The sequence below is a fragment of the Macadamia integrifolia genome, unplaced genomic scaffold, assembly GCF_013358625.1.
Source record: "Macadamia integrifolia cultivar HAES 741 unplaced genomic scaffold, SCU_Mint_v3 scaffold870, whole genome shotgun sequence".
Taxonomy (NCBI): Eukaryota; Viridiplantae; Streptophyta; class Magnoliopsida; order Proteales; family Proteaceae; genus Macadamia; species Macadamia integrifolia.
The window spans coordinates 51,796-73,165 of NW_024870565.1; the positions used below are offsets into that span (position 1 = coordinate 51,796).

General features: G+C 39.0%; 1 protein-coding gene across 2 annotated transcripts in view; it reads right to left on the minus strand.

Annotated features, from left to right (window-relative positions):
* Window positions 1–1,264: 1,264 nt before the first annotated feature.
* Window positions 1,265–21,370, minus strand: part of LOC122070277 (chloroplast envelope membrane protein) — an 88,721-nt gene continuing 68,615 nt past the window's right edge. For both annotated transcript variants that reach the window (XM_042634403.1, XM_042634402.1), the window contains 2 exons: window positions 2,706–2,841; window positions 1,265–1,583 (listed from right to left, as the gene is read on the minus strand). In XM_042634403.1, the coding sequence (XP_042490337.1) occupies window positions 1,515–1,583; window positions 2,706–2,841 (205 nt within the window). In that variant the 3' untranslated portion in view covers window positions 1,265–1,514. The remainder of the gene's footprint in view (window positions 1,584–2,705; window positions 2,842–21,370) is intronic.

Genomic DNA, 21,370 nt, shown 5'->3' on the forward strand with positions numbered 1-21,370 from the left:
TGCGTGTTGCTTTTTAGATAATGATGCATGTATTGCCGTGCCCATGAGTAGTGACATCTCTTTCATGGCAGATTATGGTTGGGACTAGTGGACACTAGAGCCCGAGGAGCATGACTCAAATTGTGCATGCGATACCTATGCCTATACTGTACTATGAGTCGAGGGTAATGCTGCCCATTATCATTTGGTGCCGTATTTTTTTATGTTATAATTTTGGATATTATATGTATATCCTGAAAATTTGTGAAGGATAAAACACAATTGATGTAACATATATTGAACATTTAGCTTTCTCCTCAATGATTTGAAGTTGACTTTGTGTATATAAACTCTGATTCTGCTATATTGATTTAATTGGTTCAATTGTGTTACGGATTGTGACAGTTAAGATACTTCTATCAGAGATCCTGGTAGAGATATAAAAGGGTAAACGCCTTAGTCCCACTGCATATATCCTAGAGGGAGTAGGGTGCGACAAACTTACTTCAACTTATTCCACAACAACCTCAATCTGGTGCATGGCCATGGCATACTTTCCAACCCTTCTGGAACATCTACTGGAATTCCAGGTCTTTTTTGCTTCTCTACCAATGTACCACTGATCACCCTGTAATGCAGTTTTTTTTTTAGACATAGCTACTAGTGTATATGTATTTACTAGGCAAGGAAATCATCAATCCCAAAATGCATTGAACCTTATTTCCAACTAATGAATTTTCCTTTATGTCATATATATATATATATATATATATATTTTTTTTTTAGTACTCTATTGATTATCTTTATTCTGACGAGTTGTACCAAACTCAACCCTATTTTGAAACAGATTCTGTTGGGAGAGCCGCCTACTATCTATAAACATGTTGCCCAGAAGATTTTAGGCTTTAGCATCTCAACTAAAGCTTGGCCATGCAAATCCTGGAACCCAGTTAGCGGACCCTTTTGACTGTACAGAGTAGTTGAAAACATTTTGACTCTTGCACAATTTCACCTTGAGAGCAGCTGGCCATTAGAAAATAAAATGCACTTAATATTAAATCCAGATTAATGGAACTGGGTCTCATTCTTATATCATTCTGAATTAGGATAATTCATATGATAAAAATGTAAGAGATACTATTAAATCAAGTGACTATTTGGAGGCAACTAAGATCAAAGATTAATGGAACTGGGTCTCATTCTTATATCATTCTGAATTAGGATAATTCATCAATGATAAAAATGTAAGAGATACTATTAAATCAAGTGACTATTTGGAGGCAACTAAGATCAAAGGTTGTAACTGTAACTGTGATTAGAAAAGACAATTAACAAATCTGTACCACATGAATACCATATGCTTCTGAGAATAAAATCCATAAAAATTAAAATTTTCCTCTATACTTACAGCTTAAAATAATCCTGTATAACAGAAGAAAGAAAACACCAATTATTGAGGAAATAACTTGATACATGAACCTACTTTGGTAGAGCCTTGTTTGGCGAGACAAAATCCAAACATGACAGACACCTCACTAATGACGTTTCATTTCTCGGAAAATATTTGCAACCTTCGGTGACAATCTTGGAAGGAATTTGAATAACTGTACCAATCGTGCCAGGAGAAGGAGATGATCAGTGCAGTGAAAAAGAGTTGCAATAAGGAAAAGTACACAAGTATAAATAGAAACAACAATGTCTATCAAGTATTTAAAAAATTAACTTTTTTGTTAAAATCTGAGAGAGTATCGCAAGATAGATGTCCCCTTGCTACTGCTGTATAATAACAAACATTTAAGTTCTTACCCCCCCCCAGGTCCCAGTGTTGAGAATTTCTATGCATTAAGTGGTTATATTTTTTTAATGCAGTTTCAATGCAACGTTAGGACCTGTTTTGATAGTACTTGGTTATGGGCTTTTGTTTAAAGTGTTTTTTTATTTGTAATTGGCTCAATTATAAGGCCCAAACTTTATGCCCACAAAGGGGTATATAAGATTAGTAGTTAAGTGCTTGAGTCAGAATAGAATACTTAATAGCTAGAGAGTTCTGTTTTGAGTTTCCCTCCTAAGCAGATTGATTTCATCTCTTTTCCTTCCCCTTCTGTCAATCTGATTCCTCAACAACATAGTTGCTTCCTTTACATTTGAACATTGGGCGTGTTTCATTTGAGGTCCATAATCTGGATTTTTCAGTTTGCATCAATTTTTGTATGGATGGACCATGCATGGCTCTCCAACATTTCTCTGGTCATCCCAATGGAAGCAGAAAGCCTAGAAAAAGCATATGAGAAGTGCACACTTGGGTCTGTTAGGTGGGAGTTATTAAATTAATGGTCATTGCCGCATATGCAAACCAATACTATGCACAGGTAAGGACATGATAGACATACACTGTTCTAGTGGTTTCAGTAGCTAATTAATTGCCTTGGCTTATAAATGTCATTATTTTGTTTTACTTTATTTAATTTCCGAATTTATTCAGATTATTATTCAATGGATGCCAGTTTTTGGAAAGAAAAAATTATAGATCCAACATTTGTGTTCATATATTTAGACATTAAAACTTGTCCATTTCTGCATAATCTTTTGCGTCTTTGCCTCTTGCTTCACAGTTGTACAATATTTAAGTAATGATGATGCCCGTATGATTTAGTTCTTCACATACGATAGCTTAATTAAGTACGTAACTGTCAACATTTCTAACAATGTTCAAGGATAGAACATACCCAAAGCTTCACACATGCGTCAATAATAACTGGAACAAGGCATATGAAAAGAGTCATCACAGATGGGTCAACTTCAAGCCCATAGTGCTCAAGAATAACTTCTAACAGTGTCTGCCAACCAGATTCAGAATGATACCTGCATGTTTGCATTTTCTAACTGTTACTGTTTTCAGGGCAAACACAAAATTAAATGGGGAAAGAAGGTTAAAAAAAATTGAAGGAATAAAATGCATGTGAGACATCTGCCACTAGATCACTATGAAAGGGGCACTCCAGACCACACTACCTGATAGCCAGTCAGCTGCATGAAATGTGGAACCTTCCCACTAGGGATGGCAACATGTCAGGTTTAAAATTCTTTTTTGATCAACCAAACCAGACTCTACTGATCCTAACCCCAACCCACACTGCACCGAGTGTTTGAAGGACGATCAGAAAAGTGGCTGGGTAAATGGTCTGACATTCAGACCATTAACAAAAAAAATTCCTAAAGGTCCATATGCTCGAGATAATATTCAAGGTTGGACACTCAGGTTGGGTGAATAGATCATTTTGACTGCCACCAGATGGTTTAAATGATCTGACAAATCTGCTTTTCACATTTTTCCTACACTAATCCATTAATCGGGCAGAGAAGGCAGTGTAAGACATAAGTTTAGGGTACATATTAGTTTGAAAGAGATTTGTTTTGTGTCTATTAAGTCAAGTCAATGAGAGAGACTGATCAACAGTCCTTTCTTTGCCAAGAGTTTTTGAACTGTCGAGCTCTGCACAGAGGGCTGGTATCCCAGATCTATCTGGTTGATTAACATTCAGATCTATTATTACACCCGTGCCCAAATCTAACTGACCTTTCCATGGAAACAGATGATGCACCGAATGACTTCTGGATCGAGCAGTTTACTGTCTGGAAGGGAAGAATGATCCTTCTTGTCATTGCAGTCAGTGCCAGTCAAATTAGAAAGGATTTAGATCTTCAAGAGAGCTCGGGTATGTATCCTAACCTTAAGGATTCCACCAATTTTAAATATGATAGGCAAGCCTATTCAATGGTCACTGACCCCTCACAAAAGTCCCAAGACCTGTGGAACCAATACTGGGAAGGATCCCAGTCAAATGGGCACATTTGGAGCAACCGGCTGGTCATCCCATCCACCGGTTGGCACCCTCCAGAGACCCTGTATCTGCTCCAAATGGATTAACTGTCTGTGGGGCCCAGGGCTACATACCTGCATGCTCCGAAACACCTCTACTGCATGTTCCATGATGGATTAATGAACATGGACCCCATCGAGGTGAGCCCACACTGCCCAACCACTGGATTAACCTAGTTATAGGGAAAACATATTAATTAGCCAAACAGGTGTTCGTTGTTAGGTGTGCCTATTTAATGCCAACTCCCCCTCATTTACTCATTTCACAATGAAAGAAGGAGGGAGAGGAAGAAGAAGAAGAGGAAGGAGAAGGAGAGAAGAGGAGGAGGAAGTGAAGAGGAAGGAAAATTCTTGGGGAGTTCCTACACAACCTTCACCCACACTCACAAAGGTAGGTGGTTCTCTCGCTCTCTACTCCATTTTCCCTCTTTCTATTTTCATTTTTTGCAACCTATGCTAGGTTTAGGGTTCCCCTTCCACATTGCTCATACCTTTGAGCACGTAGATGACAGATCCTGTTGGGAATATGCCCACACTTCTATGTGTTTTTTGGTAATAACAAACAAACAAGTAGCTTTAACTATGATTGTTAAGTGTTGCCTAGCTACGCATATTTTGGATACTCCAAGTCAAAGACTCAAAGACCAAGACATGGAGACACAATCAAGAAGCATAGAAGATGGAATGCTAAGAGTGGAGCGTCAAGTGATGATGAAGATTCCAAATATCAAGTTAAGATGAAGATCTCTAGGATAGCTTAGATTCCTCGTATTGTAACTTGTACTTTCTTTATATACATATATGCACACACACACCATGAATTGCATATCATCATTCTAGAATGACCTTAGGACATCACCTTGACAAAACATGGAAGTCCTTAGGTGGTGTAGAACATATTAGGAAATATATGTTCTTGTGATATTCTGTGAAAATCACAATTGACCTGACTAAAAGGTATTTTGGGAATTCCAAATGTCGGTATCAGGAGATGGATCCTTCATGAAAGTTGTACGGAATCGAGTCACGATTCGAACACAACTGGTATTAGGTCAATCCGAGGTTGGACCAAAAAGTTATGGTCGGTACACTGACCACTGGTCAGTATGACAGCATTCTGTCAAACAGAGTCCGTCATGTTGGCGGTCGACCGGCTGGAAGCCCCAGTTGACCGGCACTGTCCGAGAACATAGCCGGTCGACCGGTGCCTGCCTGGAACACCTCCAATGGCTCTATTTGTACTCCAATTGCTCTTTTCGGTTGACTGGCTACCGATGGCAATCGACTGGTGGACCTCTTATTCCACTATCTTACTTTTCTGTTTTACATTAATTCCTAGACTGTACTTAGGATTGTGTAAGGATCCTCTTATCCTTAAAAGAGTGTAAGGTGCCTCTTTACCTGAAAAGGAGATTGTAAAGGTGTCTCTCTACCTGTAAAGGGGATTTGTATGGATACTCTTATCCATTTTCTTCCCTACCTACTGTACTGAATGGGAGAACTACTGGAATATCTTACAAGAGGACTCTTGTAGGGAGTGGACTACACTTAGGTTGAGTCGAACCACTATAATTCTTGGTGTTGTGTGATTATGAGTACTTTATTTCCTTCCACAATTTTTATTTACAATCACACTTGGGATAATAATTTAAAAAAAAATGGAATTTCTACTAGTATAACCTATTCACCCCCCTTAGATTATTTCAATTGGTATCAGAGCGGGAGCTCAAAGTTTTAGGACTATCTTTGTCTTAAAAGTGAGTTAAAAGATCATGGCCACATCCCAAGGACCACCAGAGGATATGAATTCCTCGAAACCCCCTTACTTTAATGGAGAAAATTTCTCCTTCTGAAAATGTAGGTCTAAAAATTTTGTTTGTGGACATAACATTCTTGTGTGGAGAGCCATAGAGAATGGACCCTATGTTATCACAAAAGAAATTGAAGGAAAGAAAGTACCAAAGGACAAGATGGAGTGGACTGCCGATGATATAACTTTCATCCAGTACAATTTCAGAGCCATCACCTTCCTCCAATGTGCATTGAACGAGAGAATTCAACCGAGTCATAGCATTTGACACAGCCAAGGAAATTTGGGACATGCTTCTTGTAACTCACGAAGATACAGACGAGGTAAAGGAGAGAAAGGTAAGACCAACTAGTCTCAGACTACGAATCTTTTACAATAAATGATAATGAATCTATTACTGAAATGTTCACTCGCTTCACTGGTATTGTTAATAGTCTTAAAAGTTTAGGAAAGACCTATACTAAGCTGAAAAGGTTAGAAAGATTTTGAGAGCCTTACCAACTACTTGGAGACCTAAGAAGACAACCATTGAAGAAGTGAAGGATCTAACGAAGATATCACTTGACTACCTTTTGGGATCCCTATAAACTCATGAAGTGGAGTTAAAAGTTGATAAACTAACTCCTGAAAGCAATAGAAGAACTATAACATTAAAATCTTCTCAAATCATTGAGGAAGTAAGCGATGATGACGATGATGAGGACTTTGATATAGAGAAGGAAATCTCCCTCATCATGAGAAAGTTTAATAAATTTCTCAAGAAGGGAAACACCATACAAGAATAAGTCTCATGGTGACATGTCCTACAAAGAAAAAGGTAAGTCTAAATTCAAAACTAAGGAAACTTCTTCTAAAGATGTTGTGTGCTTTGAGTGTAGAAAACTTGGTCACTTTAGAACTGAATGCCCACACAAACCAAAAAATAAGCTTATGAAGCCACATGGGATTCAAGTGATGAAGAAGAACAGAGAGACCCCGAAGAAGAAGTCACCAACCTAGCCTTGATGGCCCTTAGAGATGAAGAATAAGAGGTAAGTCAGCAAACTCAAATTGATTCTCTTATAAATGACTCGAACGAAGAACTTCAAGAAGCCTTTGAGGCCTTATATGAAGAGAATCTAAAACTAGAATCAGATAAAAATAAATTGGAAAAGGAAGTTGACATTCTTAACAAAAGAGTGGATGCTCTAACCTCCAAGGTGAGTAAACTTGAGGAAGAAAACTCTAAGTTAAACACCACCCTTTGCACCTTTACAAAAGGGTAAAGAAACCTTGACAACCTTCTTGGAAACCAAAGAAAAGGTCCTAATGAAAAGGACTGGGTTATGATGGACAAAACCCATCTAAAAGAAAGAAAAGCAAAAGGAGAATCCAAGAAGGGGTGACCAAGGGAACCAACCTTCCACCTCTTATGTCAAGTGTGGTTTTTGTAAGAAAACAGGGCATTCCATAAAACAATGTAATGCCAAGAAAAAAAAGACCACAAACTCTCAAAATGAGAGACAAAGAACCAAAGTCAACCATGCTTACTATTACACATCTCAAAGAAGGCAACACAGGCCTCAAGAGGACTCTAGACCTATGCCTAGATATAGAAGACCCCAACCTTAAAGGGGATATTCTATTGTAAGGAACCAAAGGCAATCCCAAGCCTATAGAACCTACCCCCAAGAATCCTATAGACCTCATGGGAAATACCAATCCCAAAGGTCCTATAGATCTCAAAGTTCTTATACACCTCAAAGAGCATATGGATCATATGAATCTCAAAGGACTCAAAGGAACCCAAGGACATCTCAAAGACAAAATCAGAGACCTAAAGGTTACAAAACCACTTGGGTCCCAATAGTGACATTTGACACTAATGATGACGGACCCATGAAATTATCAGGACCAATGTACAACTAAACTTCTGTTGTAGGTATACTTGAAAAACAAGATAAAACCTAAATGGATAATAGATAGTGGATGCTCCAAGCCCATGACATCCAGAAAGAACTTGTTCTCAAGCTTACGGGACTACGACGGAGGATGGGTCTCATTTGGAGATGACAACAGAGGAAAGATTGCTGGAATTGAGAAGATAAAGTTAGGAGGTATTTCTATTTCCAATGTGTATTATGTCAAAAATCTGAACTATAACCTGCTTAGTGTTAGTAAATTGTGTTGAATAGGTTATAAACTAGATTTTGATGTTTCTCATTGTTATATCAAAGATGCAAATAATGATCTTATTTTAAAAGGATCTAGGAAGAATAATATTTATGTTTGCATGCTTGAGGAGACAAGTCCCTTGAATGCGTGTCAGGTTTCTAACCATAGTGGATCCTCATTATGGCATAGAAGGCTTGGACATGCAAATGTCAAGTTAATCCAAACCATTGCATCCAAGGATTTTGTTAGGAACCTTCCTAAGATCAAATATAATAAAATAATTTTTGTGATGCTTGTCAAAAAGGCAAACAAAACAAGGTTTCCCACAGGTCGAATAACATTGTTTCTTCATCAAGGCCTTAGGAACTCCTTCGTTTGGATTTGTTTGGCCCTATTAATGTTTCTAGTTTGAATGGTAAAACTTATACTTTTGTGATTGTAGATGACTATTCTAGATATACATGGACTGTTTTTCTTAAAAATAAAAATGACGCCTTTGATGAGTTTGTAACTTTGTGCAAAAGATTACAAAATCAAAAGGGCTTTACAATAACCTCTATTAGGAGTGACCATGAGGAGAATTTGACAATATAAATCAGTTTGATTTATATTGCCACAAGCATGGCATCGACCATAACTTCTCCACTCCTAGAACACCTCAATCTAATGGGGTTATTGAAAGGAAAAACAGGTCACTACAAGAAACGGCTAGGACAATGCTCAATGAGTACTCCTTGTCTAAGTATTTTTGAGTTGAAGCTATAAATACAGCATGCTATGTGTTAAATAGAATTATTTTAAGACCTATTCTTTCCAAAAATCCCTATGAGCTATATTTTGGTAAACTACCTAAGGTAGATTACTTTAGGGTGTTTGGTTGTAAGTGTTTCATCCTAAACACAAAAAACTACCTTGGAAAGTTTGATGCAAAATCTGATAAAAGAATATTCTTAGGATATTCTCTCAACAGTAGAGCATATAAGGCCTTTAATAAAAGGTCATTAATGGTTGAAGAATCCATGAATGTTAGATTGATGAATCATTGCCTAATGACTTAAATAAATCTCTTATTGATGACGATGATGCTATTCTTGATGAGATAAAGAACAAAGTGAATGATATTTCTCTTGAAGAACTTAAGGAAAAAGAAAAAGAAAAGGCTGTTGAAAAAGTAAAAACCATACCTAAAGATATCATTCTCCATAGGAATCATCCCCTAGAAAATATAATAGGGGATCTGGATGAAGGAATCCAAACTAGATCTAAATCTCGTGAGATATGCAAACATACTGAATTTATCTCAAAGATTGAACCTAAGAACATAAAAGAAGCCTTGAAAGACAGTGACTGGATTGTTGTAATGTAAGAAGAGCTTCACCAGTTTGAAAGAAGCATGGCTTGGGAATTTGTCCCAAAACCTGACCACCACACGTTTACAGGTGCCAAGTGGGTTTTTCGAAACAAACTGGATGAAGATGGGAATATTGTAAGTAACAAGGCCCGACTAGTTGCCAAAGGGTATAATCAACAAGAAGGAATAGACTATGATGAGACTTATGCCCTATAGCAAGACTAGAATCCATAAGAATGCTACTTGCTTTTACATGCCATAAGAATTTTAAACTATATCAAATGGATGTAAAATGTGCCTTCTTGAATGGTTACATTCAAGAAGAGGTGTATGTAGCTCAACCCCCTGGTTTTGAAAACCTAAAGTTTCCAAACCATGTCTTTAGACTTGAGAAAGCCCTCTATGGACTCGAACAAGCTCCTAGAGCTTGGTATGAGAGATTGAGTGCTTTCTTGATAGAAAGTGACTTCTCAAGGGGGAGGATTGATACTACCCTATTTGTGAAGAACAAGAAAGAAGATATACTCATTGTTCAGATTTATGTAGATGATATCTTTGGCTCAACCAATGAGACTATGTGTACTGATTTCAGTAAAAAAAATGAGCAATGAATTTGAAATGAGTATGATGGGAGAATTAAATTTCTTCCTCGGACTTCAAATAAAACAAACTAAAAATGGGATTTTTATCAACCAAAGTAAGTACACCAAGGAGCTTCTAAAGAAATTTGACAATAACAGTAAAAAATCTTCGATGAGTTCATTCTTGAAGCTCACCAAGGATGAAGGTGGTATTTCTGAGGACGTTACTAGATATAGAGGTATGATTGGGAGCCTTTTATATCTAACGGCAAGTAGACCGGACATCATGTACAGCGTATATGCATGTGCTCGATTTCAAGCCGATCCAAAGAAATCACATCTCACTGCTGTTTTGAAATATTTGAAAAGCACGTGTGATGTAGGATTATGGTATCCTAAAAACCAACCTTTTGACATAGTCAATTTCTCAGATGCTGACTTTACGGGCTACCATATTGATAGAAGATGTACCAACGGTACCTGTCATTTTCTTGGCTCTTGCCTAGTTTCTTAGTTTAGCAAAAAGCAAAACTCCGTTGCTTTATCCACCACCGAAGCCGAATATGTCACGGCTGGAAGGTGTTGTGCACAAATCCTTTGGATGAATCAAACACTTCAAGACCTTGGAGTGAAGTTTGAATCATGTCCAATTATGTGCAATAACACTAGCACCATTAACTTGAGTAAAAATCCTATCTTACACTCAAGGGCAAAGCACATAGACATTCGACATCACTTTCTGCGAGATACCATTCAGAATGGAGATGTCTCCCTTGAGTACATCGAAACCGAGAAATAACTTGCAGACATCTTCACTAAACCTCTAGGTGAAGAAAGGTTTAGTTCCTTAAGGAGCTTGGAATTTGCAACCCATTTGGGTGAAGAGGAAGTCCCTTCTCATTCATGTTCAAACCCCTAGAGAAACTGGACCAAAAACCCCCTTCAAAAACTGGGTTTTCTGGGCATTTTCTGGCATTTTCTGCAGAGGTCGGTTGACTGCCCCTAACCATCCGGTTGACCGCTCCTCATAGAACAGATTACCGGTCGACCGCTTACTAGAGCCGGTCGACTGCCATTAGCTGAATGGTTGGCCGGTTGACCGCCCCCATCTGGCTGTCGACTGCCGCCGCCCCAAAAAAAACGTTTTTGGCTCTTTAAAAACTTAATTTTTGGGTTTTTTTCTCCATTTTAAGAAACCCAAAACTCTTAAACCCCATTTCGACCCTTCCTCTCCCAAAACCCTAGCCAAAACTCATCTAAAAACCTAGATCTGCAAATCTCTCACTTTCTTCTCCAAAAATCTTTATTTTTCTTCACTTTCCCTTCACATTCTCACTATGGCCTCTCAACGTCCCCCCAATGTAAGGAAAGCTCCGGCCAACAAAGGCAAAAGGAAGACTACAAGCTCTTCCAAGGCTGATTTGTGGCTCTCTTCCTCGGCTACTCGTGAGTGTTGGGATCTATATATACCTCACCAAGTTGAGCAAGGTAGAACCATCAATACAGAATCTCTTACTAGGTATGCAATCAAAGACCATTTTGATGCTTTGGGTTGGGGGAATATCCTCAAGTTTGAAACCAAATGCTACCCTAACCTAGTTAAGATGTTCTATTGTAACCTCACTATGTCTGGTGAAGAGCAATCTCTCTATCTTCACTCCTATGTGAAAGGAGTCTATGTAGAGTTAGACATTCAGACCTTAGGAGACATCCTGGACATCTCTGTGGAAGGAACCCTGAAATTCTACCATCCCAAGACATATATTGAACAATTCATGGATATTGACACTGTGTATTGAAGCATCATGAAGGACTATGCAAATACACACAAGATTAAGGCAAATGAACTTACTGACCTAGGGAGAATTGTGAACCTTATCATCTCTTACAACATCCTGCCCAAAGGAGGTCACAGGGATGAGATTTCCCTCATCCATGCTTACCTTATCTACTGTGTCTGTGAATCAATGAGTGTCAACCTTCCTTACATCATCTTGATGAATAGGGTTGCCTGTGGGGATAAGCTGCAAAAGGGCAATCTCCCCTATGGAAGGCTGCTTTGTCGACCATTAAAAGAGTTTGATGTGGACTTCTCCGATGAAGTGTTTGAACCCATTCCTCAAGAGATAGATCTCATAACTATCCGAAAGATGAGTCTCATCCCAAAGAAAGGAATGGCTTCAAGTGGCACAGCTGCTAGACCACGTCAGCCAGAAGGACAGGGGAGTGGAGCCTCGACTGCCTTCTTCCCGACTGTCGTTGATCTTGAGAAGCTTGGCAACAAAATCTTTGCTCAGTTGGAGAAGATGGAGAAAAAGCAGGACGCCATCCTAAAGCTCCTCAAAGAAGAAGATGAAGATGAAGATAAAGCTGAAGATGAGAATGAAGAAGAATAGGATGAACACTACTCTTTTATAAGCTTTGTTTTATGATCGTTATGTTTAAAACTATGTTTTATTTTTCTATGTTGAGCTGGAACTCTTTTTACCTTTTTTGTGTGGAATCCTATGTGCTGAGCTTACCTTTTTTCTATTAATGCTTATTTTAATACTTAGATGTGTGTTGTGTTTATATACATGCCTCTTGAATGCTGAATATCTTATTTTTAATCCTATCACATATTCAGGGGGAGCATGTTATTTTCTTGAATGCTGCACATGTCTCTATGTTTTATATACATGTTCACATTTTTGCTGTTGCCAAAAGGGGGAGAAAGTATTGCTTATGTGGAAGTCTTGCCTTTGAAATGATATGTGATTGCTTGCATTTAAATTTTAAATATTTTACTGTCATTTCTTTTGTTTGTTTGTCATCACCAAAAAGGGGGAGATTGTTGGGAATATGACCACACTCCTATATGTGTTTTGGTAATAACAAACAAACAAGTAGCTTTAACTATGATTGTTAAGTGTTGCCTAGTTACGCATATTTTGGATACTCCAAGTCAAAGACTCAAAGACCAAGACATAAAGATACAATCAAGAAGCATAGAAGATGGAATGCTAAGAGTGGAGAGTCAAGTGATGATGAAGATTACAAGCATCAAGTTAAGATGAAGATCTCTAGGATAGCTTAGATTCCTCAAATTGTAACTTTCTTTATATACATATATGCACACACACCATGCATTGCATATCATCATTCTAGAATGACCTTAGTGGTGTAGAACCTATTAGGAAATATATGTTCTTGTGATATTCTGTGAAAATCACAATTGACCTGACTAAAGGGTATTTTGGAAATTCCAAATGTCGGTAACAGGAGATGGATCCTTCACGAAAGTTGTAGGGAATCGAGTCACGATTCCAACACAACTGGTATCAGGTCAATCCAAGTTGGACAAAAAAGTTATGGTCGGCACACTGACAACTGGTCAGTATGACAGCATTCTGTCAAAACAGAGTGTCATGTTGGCGGTTGACCGGCTGGAAGCCCCGATAGACCGGCACTGTCCGAGTCCATAGCCGGTCAACTGACTGGAAGTCTCGGTCGACCTGTGCCTGCCTGGGACACCTCCAAAGGCTCTATTTGTACTCCAACGGCTCTTTCCGACAGACCGGCTACCGATGGCGGTCGACCAAGAATATGACCGTTGAGCCTGATTTGTTGCCTAAAATGATCACTTAAGCTCACCTATAAATGCCTATGATGCTCTTAATTAAAGATTAACAATTCCTAAATTTAAGAGCACATCCTAAAGAGCTTTAAGAGTCAAAAGCATTCTACTTTACTTGAGTGACTTGGTCTTCACCATATCAAAAAGAGAAAAGCTCAAGTTTCCATCAAGGGTCTTCCATATTCTCACTGTGCAAGTCAAAGACTTAGAGAAGACTTATAAGGTGCATTCATTCATTATTATCACATTCATCATTTGCATCACACCAGAGGTAACCCTCTTTATTCCACTATCTTATTTTTCCTGTTTACATCAATTCCTAGACTATACTTAAGATTGTGTAAGGATCCTCTTATCCTTAAAATAGTGTAAGGTGCCTCTCTACTTGAAAATGGGATTTTAAAGGTGTTTCTCTACCTGTAAAGGGGATTTGTATGGATACTCTTATCCATAAAAGACTGTAAAGGTTTTTCTTCCCTACCTACTGTACTGAAAGGGAGAACTAGTGTAATACCTTACAAGAGGACTCTTGTTAGGAGTGGACTAGACTCAGGTTGAGTCGAACCACTATAATTCTTGGTGTTGTGTGATTATGAGTATTTTATTTCATTCCGCAATTTTATTTATAATCACACTTAGGACAATAATTTTTAAAAGAATTGGATTTCCACTAGTATAACCTGTTCACCCCCTATAGGTTATTTCAGATCCATGGATGCATGCACTAATCTAAGCCTACCAAGCATGTAATCCATGGACCCAAGCTCACATATTGGGGAAAATCACCCATTTGAGCCAAGGGATGGGTGATGGTTAGATCTTTCACTTTAATACCTAGATACGTGGGACCCTAAGAGGTTAAAATGACCCCCATAACTTGAATTTGAGATCTGGGCAAAAAGCCCTAATTTCTGGGTCAAACAACGTATTAATCCGGCTGATCAAGACCATCCGCCGGTTGCATCAGCTGGTGGGATTTTCTTATAGAAAAAGGACCTTTTGATCCATCCGTCAGTTACATCAAACGCATAGTCTTATGCGGTCTAGAGATGGTAAGGTAGTGCTCCGCCTTATGTGAAGTGGAGCCTTATGGATTTTTTTTTTCTTTAAACACATTTTAAAATTACTTGATGAAGATTCCAAATATAGATTTTTTATAGGTAGGTGTATGGTTTTGTTAACACTTGAGATTTATGGTATTAGCTTTACTCCACCAAAAATAACCAAAATAAACAAAACAAAAACACGATTCACAAATAGGGTTTGGATTTTGTCAAGGGTTTTAAGAAAGGGCTTTGAGAAGGAATCAGGAACAAGGAAGAACCACTAATCCAGGCGACCATTTTGCTCCGACAGAAGTGAGCTTCATTCTTCTTTGACAGGAGTAGAAATATAGTGGATGACCTTAGGGCTTAGGCACTCATTTTGGCATCATAGAAGTAAGTATAATAAATACTTGTATTTTTTATGTCTTCTTTTCTTTATATTTATAATTTTGTTTCATAATTATGTATTTATATTATATATTAATATGTTTATTCACTTTATTGATTTGTTTTCTTGATAAATATCTTACATTGGTATGAATATGAACCTTTAATATTTATTTAACATATGAGTAATAGAATTCAACTAGGATTTGAACCAAATAGATTGGTTTTATAAAAAAATTACACAGGAACGCTTTAGTCGATAAGGCGACGCTTTATGCCCGCCTTATCGCTAAGGCACTCCGAAAGACCCTTAAACGCCTCCATCGCCTTACCTCCTTAAAAACTATGATCAAACGGTACAAGTGCACTCTCCGGTCCCATCAGCCGGTTACAGTATTGAAGCCTTATCCTAAGGCTGATTTGGGGCTTTGATAGGGGGCCCACTAGTATTTTTAGGAACATAAAAAAAATGACTCTTATGCATATAATGGTTAAATTAAAATCCACCCACTCGGTGAGGACACGTGGTTAACGGAATTGGTTGATTCACATATTCGATACGAATAGGCAAGTGGGTGTTGTTTAATTTATGGAGTTTTTATGATTTTAATTTTATTTATGCATGATCATATTGTGATGAATTGTTGATATTGAATTTGTGACTGTGGAAGAGAAAAGTAGAGGTTGTGGTGGCGCTGTTGAGGTTGTGATTGTTGTGGTTGTTCTGTTGAGGTTGATGAGGTTGTGGATGGTGACGGACACAGTGTGGCCGAGGTTCGTTCTGGTACCGTGTGGTTGTGTGCTTATTTTTGGCTTATGCAAGTGTACATACATGTAGAATGCATTTGGTTAGGATCACAAGCCTGGTGCGACAACCCCTTACCAGTAGGGGAAAGGTATTGGATAATCCCATTTGTGGTAGGTCCGAGGTTCGTTCCGGAATAACACATCCACTGTTGGAGGAGATTGTGTGTTGGAGGTAGACAATGCCTAGCGTGGCCGAGGTTCATTCCGGTGCCGGGGTAGCTACTTGGGGACCGAGGTTCTTTCTGAGACTGGCAGGCTTCTGACTTGCAAGTAGCTTGTATCATTGGGGGACCAAGGATACCACCTAATTTCGTAGCACTAGTACCCATTATTAGACTGAGTATGATTGATTAGTTGTGTGATGAAAATGGATACATGCTACATCATTTATGATTGAGCGTTTCATTGCATCATTTTGAATGTGTATGCTTGATGCTCCCACCCCTCAGTGGGCTTAGTGAAACTCATCCCATGTTTGTGCTCCATTTTTAGATGGTGGCACAGGTGTCCAAGCATCAGAGATTGGTGAAGCACAAGCTAGTGTGGTCGAGGAGCCATGGACTCAGGAGTACGTGGAGCATGAGCCCAACTGCATTTGTGAGGGTTGTGCTTATGGAGCACTGTAAGATGATTGATATCATTTTCCATTCTTTTTTATTCTTTTTGTGTAATTATGAGTTTATATTTTGAATACTGTATTTATGGGGTGGTGACCTTTGAACAATGATTGTAAATACTTATGATAACAGTTAGAGGTTCATCAGCTTGTAAGTATAGTATGATCTTATACATTGCAATGGTTTTGTTAGTCATCTTATTATATTGTGCTGTAAAAGTACTGCATCGAAATCCTAGAGGATTAGCTGGCCACCTAAGGGTGACCAGGTCAAACAGCCTATGCCTTAGTGAAGGTGGGGTGGGACATCTATCTAGTCTTGAATTGAACTATAATATAAGGTTTATCTCTATTGTTTTTTGGTTGTCCTCGTTGGCAACCTCAGCCACCTGGCAGTGTTGACGTGACCAGTTTCAGTGACGTGGTCAGAAGTGGTGATGTGGCATCGTTCGGTCTCTCCAATGAGATAACAGAGTTACATGGTGTGTCTGGAGTGGATTGATTCCTCCATGATAGGTGGTGTAGGATTCCTTATCAACGCTGACAAATTTGGCTTATTTATGCTCGAGGGCATTTTTGATAGTGAAAATAATTTTTCTAGAAGATGGTTTCTTTATGAAAAAGTTAAGAGCATAATTTATCCATTCCAACACATCTGTTTCGTCTCATTTCTATTCCGTATGAGGAAGTTGTGACATCTGAAAGGTTCAGGGGCATTATGGTCTTTTTGCATGGCTGAATTTGATGAATCGGTTTTCTGAAAAGTTGTAGAGCGTCAAGTCGTGGTCACAATGCTTTTTGTTTCGTCTTGATCGAAAATTGTATGGATTTACACGCATTTTCGTGAAATAGGTCTAAAGATCCAAATCCGATAAAGGGCGATTGCTCTCGGTGATGCGAAGGTTTTTGTTAGAATTTGAAGTTTAAATTGGAGGGCTTTTGTGCAATTTCAAAGTGGGCTGCTGGGTTTTTAGCATTAAAATATGGAAGAGAAGGGCTCTGTGCAATAAGGATAAGGTAACGGACTCTGATTGGACGGCGAGGATTGTCACGTCGTAAGGTGTCAATCGTGTGGCTGGCGCACGTCCATCTCATCTGAGTCGAAGATTCCAATCGGCGAGTTATGGGTGGATCTTTCTGAGGAGAAACCAATCTAATGGTTTAGGATGATTTCAGCTTTTTAAAATAAAGTAGATCCAACGGCTGTTATTATTCAGCCATAATTAAAGCAGCCGACAAGCCACCGCAAAATCCGTTAACGCGCGCAATCCGTGATCGACAACACGACCAACACTAACGGCTTGCGTCAGCGTGTGTCAGCATGAGTAAAAGCTGATCCCGATCCTATGGCTGTGATTCAACATCCGTTAGTTTAATCCTATCACCTAGATTAAAAGTGCCATAGTGTTCTGATCCAATGATTCAGATTGAACTGCCTTTTCCATGCCCCAGCGTATGCCATGCCATCCGTACAAGATTCCAAATGGTGCTTTTTGGTTGCTCCAACTTCAAGAGGTCATAACTTGCAACCATAGGGCCAAAATGGTCCATTCAAGTTGCAAAATTGTCACAAATTTCGCCCATTGGAAGCCAAAAAAAAAAAAAAAAAAAAAAAAAAAAGAGTTTTGAAGAGGAAAGCTACGGATTTTGAGAGAGAACCTCCCCCCTCCATTGTTGGCCAAGTTTTGAGCCTAAATGCTATGTGAATATTGTCTTTACTCCATTGAAGGCTGGTTTGTGAGATAGTTGAGCTCCATTAATGGTGTAGTGATTCCACATCAAGAGAAGTAAGAAAAGAAGAGAGGAGAGCAAGTGAGGGTTGTTGCTTGATGCTTTAAAGAGCAAGAAGACAAGGGAAGAGAAGGTGTGAGCACTGAATTTGTCAATGAACACTTGAAGAACCAAGTTCACCTTGAGAGGTCAATATTGGAGATTCCAGTGGTCAGTGGAGGTTTCCAGACATCTGGTTGTGAGATTCCCCAACTCTAAACCTAGATTTACATTACATGTATTGTCTGTAGTAATGAATGCATGCTAGTTGTAGTTGTGGATGTACACATGCTAGGCAGCACTTGATTGTAGGGCACTAATTATAAGCCCCAAATTGTCTGTATTTTGTACTAGGTGCTTAGTGGGTGCTAAGCACTGAGAGTGTGTGCTCCCTTGCAGTGGGTGCTGCAAATTGTATCGGCATTGCGTGTGCCATCTCAGCTGCGGGTTAAGAAAACCGGGTGTGGATGCTCCCAACTATAGGTTCAATCAAAAGTAGTGTATTGAGTAAGTAGTCTTTACAAACACTACTTCGGCGACATAGACATATAGCTAAACCTCGTAAAATTCTTGTGTTGTGGGTTTGTCCATTATTTGCATTGTATGTCATTGAAGTGTGTGGAATGTGGAATGAGTGTGACCACTTAGAAGTTCCTACGAGAGGTTGAGTGTGCATATGACTTTGTGCGAATAGGGACAGGTACTACAGGGTTGCCAAGTCAGTATTCGAGTAGAATTAACAGATCGGAATTTGACTCACTGATTCACCCTCTCTGTGACTACCAGGTTACAACAATCTCTTCAATCCTTTGTTCCTATTCTTCTTCTTACTCTTCTACTTCTCCATGATTTCTTCTTTCTCTACACCCATCTCTAAATCTGATTATATTTTTGCTGAAACTAAATTTCTCCTTTTAAATATGGTTATCAGAGATCTGCTATGTAATTAACTAATTATTGAACTGTTTCTTCAATTCCCATCATCTGATTTTGATTCTGTTGAGATTCTATAGTTTTTTATCTAAGCTTGAGATATATATCATCTGTGTTGCGGTTCGTTTACGTCCATCTTCCTCAGCCTAAGACCTAAATGAAGAGAGACAAGAATCTACATAAGAGAGGACCAGGGTTGTGCTTCGGGTGGGGGGGGGACTCTCCGATGCCTAAGTCAATGTGTAGCAATAGATGTGAGTTCTAGGACCAAGAGAAAGAAGGCGTGTTAGAATTCTGTAATACCTTGGATCCATTTCCCTATTTATATTGATAGAGGGAGGTGTTAGTATGCATTCCATGCTTCAAGCGTTTCTTCTTTAGTACTAGGATTCTATTCTAAGTTTATTTACTAGCTAAGGTAGATTACAATATTAATTAGTTTCCTTTTTACTTGTAATAAGTTTTAGTTATAAATAAGAAAGGTAAGGGAGGCTGCTGGTCACAATTCTGTGAACCAGCAGTCTCGGGTCTCTCCTCTTCTTCTTTCTTTTCTCTTGGGATTGCTGGGTGTTTGTTTTGCATATTGTTACATGGTATCTCCTTTCTTTAGATCATGGTCTTACATATCATCACAAGTAACTGCTTCAGAACAGGGTCCAGAAAGGGATTTCCAGCCTTTATCTCTATTGAACAACACACCAGAGGTAACAGTTGCTCCTTCCAAACTAGCAACAACTGCTTATGTGGAGATGTCAGAACATGGAACGGTTGGCAGTAATTATCTCTGTTCTGGTTCTCCATCGAAGAGTGGATCTCCTCTCTGGTTGCAGCAACCTGTGCTGCCTAAGTACTTCTTGTTGCCCTGGTTCATGATGATATAAGAATAAACAGGGCTCTTCTACCTTACTATGCTGCTGATTATACTGCTTCTCTGATCTAGAAGGATAAAACCTAATTTTTCATGGCTGCTGCCCTATTTCTGGGCCTATTTACTACAAGTATTGAAGCTGCTTCTATTTGCTACTCTACCTACTGATGCTGCTAGCCTTTGGAAGGATGTTTCTACTCTCCCTAAGGAAGACTTGACCTCAATATCAGCCCCTTCTATTGGCTTGATCAGGTGCTGTTCAGTCTTCTCCTTGAATCTGCGGCTGCTCTTTTTTTTTTTTTTTTTTTTTTTTTTTTTTTTTTTTTTCTGCTGTAAAGTTTCAGCCATAACTTCCTGTCCAGTTCTCTATTTAAGCTCAGGTTTTGGGGTTTCATTCTCCACCTCAGGTGCCTCCTTCAACCCTACTTTAAGTCTATTCTGGAATTTTTTTTAAAAACCTCAAATTCCCCTAGTTTTTTGCTGCCGCAAGTCCCCTGTTTTGCTGTTTTGTTTCCCATGCTGCCAGCCATTGTGCCTGCTGTAGCTAAGTGTCTATTGCCCTATTTGAGTGTCCTATTTATTGCTATCTCAAACTCACTTCTTTGGTTGAGTTTCTACTGCACTTGGTGCACCAATGGCTGAACCAAAAGGCCCCCATGACCCTGTTCAAATCCAGGTAACTACCATCAAGCTCTCTGGGTTTCTACTCTTCTGTGGGCCCAGGCTGTTCAAGTCTACATTCATGCTAAGGGAAAATTTCAATACATTACTAACAGCCCTCCCAGAGTTGATCCTAAAGATTCTACTACTAAAACTGCTTATGATGATTGGATGCGTGAGAACTTTGTTGTTAAAATATGGATGTGGAACAATGTTGAGCCTTCTATTGCTTCCAATATCATGTTTCACTCTTTCCAAGGAGGTTTGGGAGGATTTACAGGAGAGTTTCTCACAGGAGAAAAAGATTTCTCGTACTTATGACTTGTAGATGTTCAACTTCAAGCAGGGTGACAAAACTCTTAATGAATATTTTAGTGAGTATAAAGGCATTCTTGAAGAACTCCCGATACATCAGCCTCTTACCACTAATCTGGATCAATTAAAGCAACAATGTGTTGAGTTCCATGTCGCAAAATTCTTGGCTGGACTTCATCCTAACTATAAGTCTGTTAAAGGTCAACTTCTTACTAGCAAGAAGGTGCCTGCTCTCAATGAGGTCTTCTCCCATCTTCATTGCTTGGTAACTCCATCTAAGGTTGACTCGTCTACCAAAAAGAACTCCTGCCTTTGTTGCTGCCGTAGTTTTAGAAAAGGCCGTGGTCGAGGTTCTTATAGCCATGGTACAGGATAGCAAGTTGACAAGTCCTCTCGTCAGTTCAGCTATTGCGGTAAGCCAAATCATATTGTGGAAACATGTTGACAAAACATGGTTGGTTGGAGTGGGCTAATGAGTTAGCCAATACTGTCACTACTTATTCTGAGTGTGGTACTTCTAGAGACACCACACTTACATTTGCACCAGGCGCTCTTCCACTGGTACTGTGTCTCGTGATGATTTTAATCAACTACTCA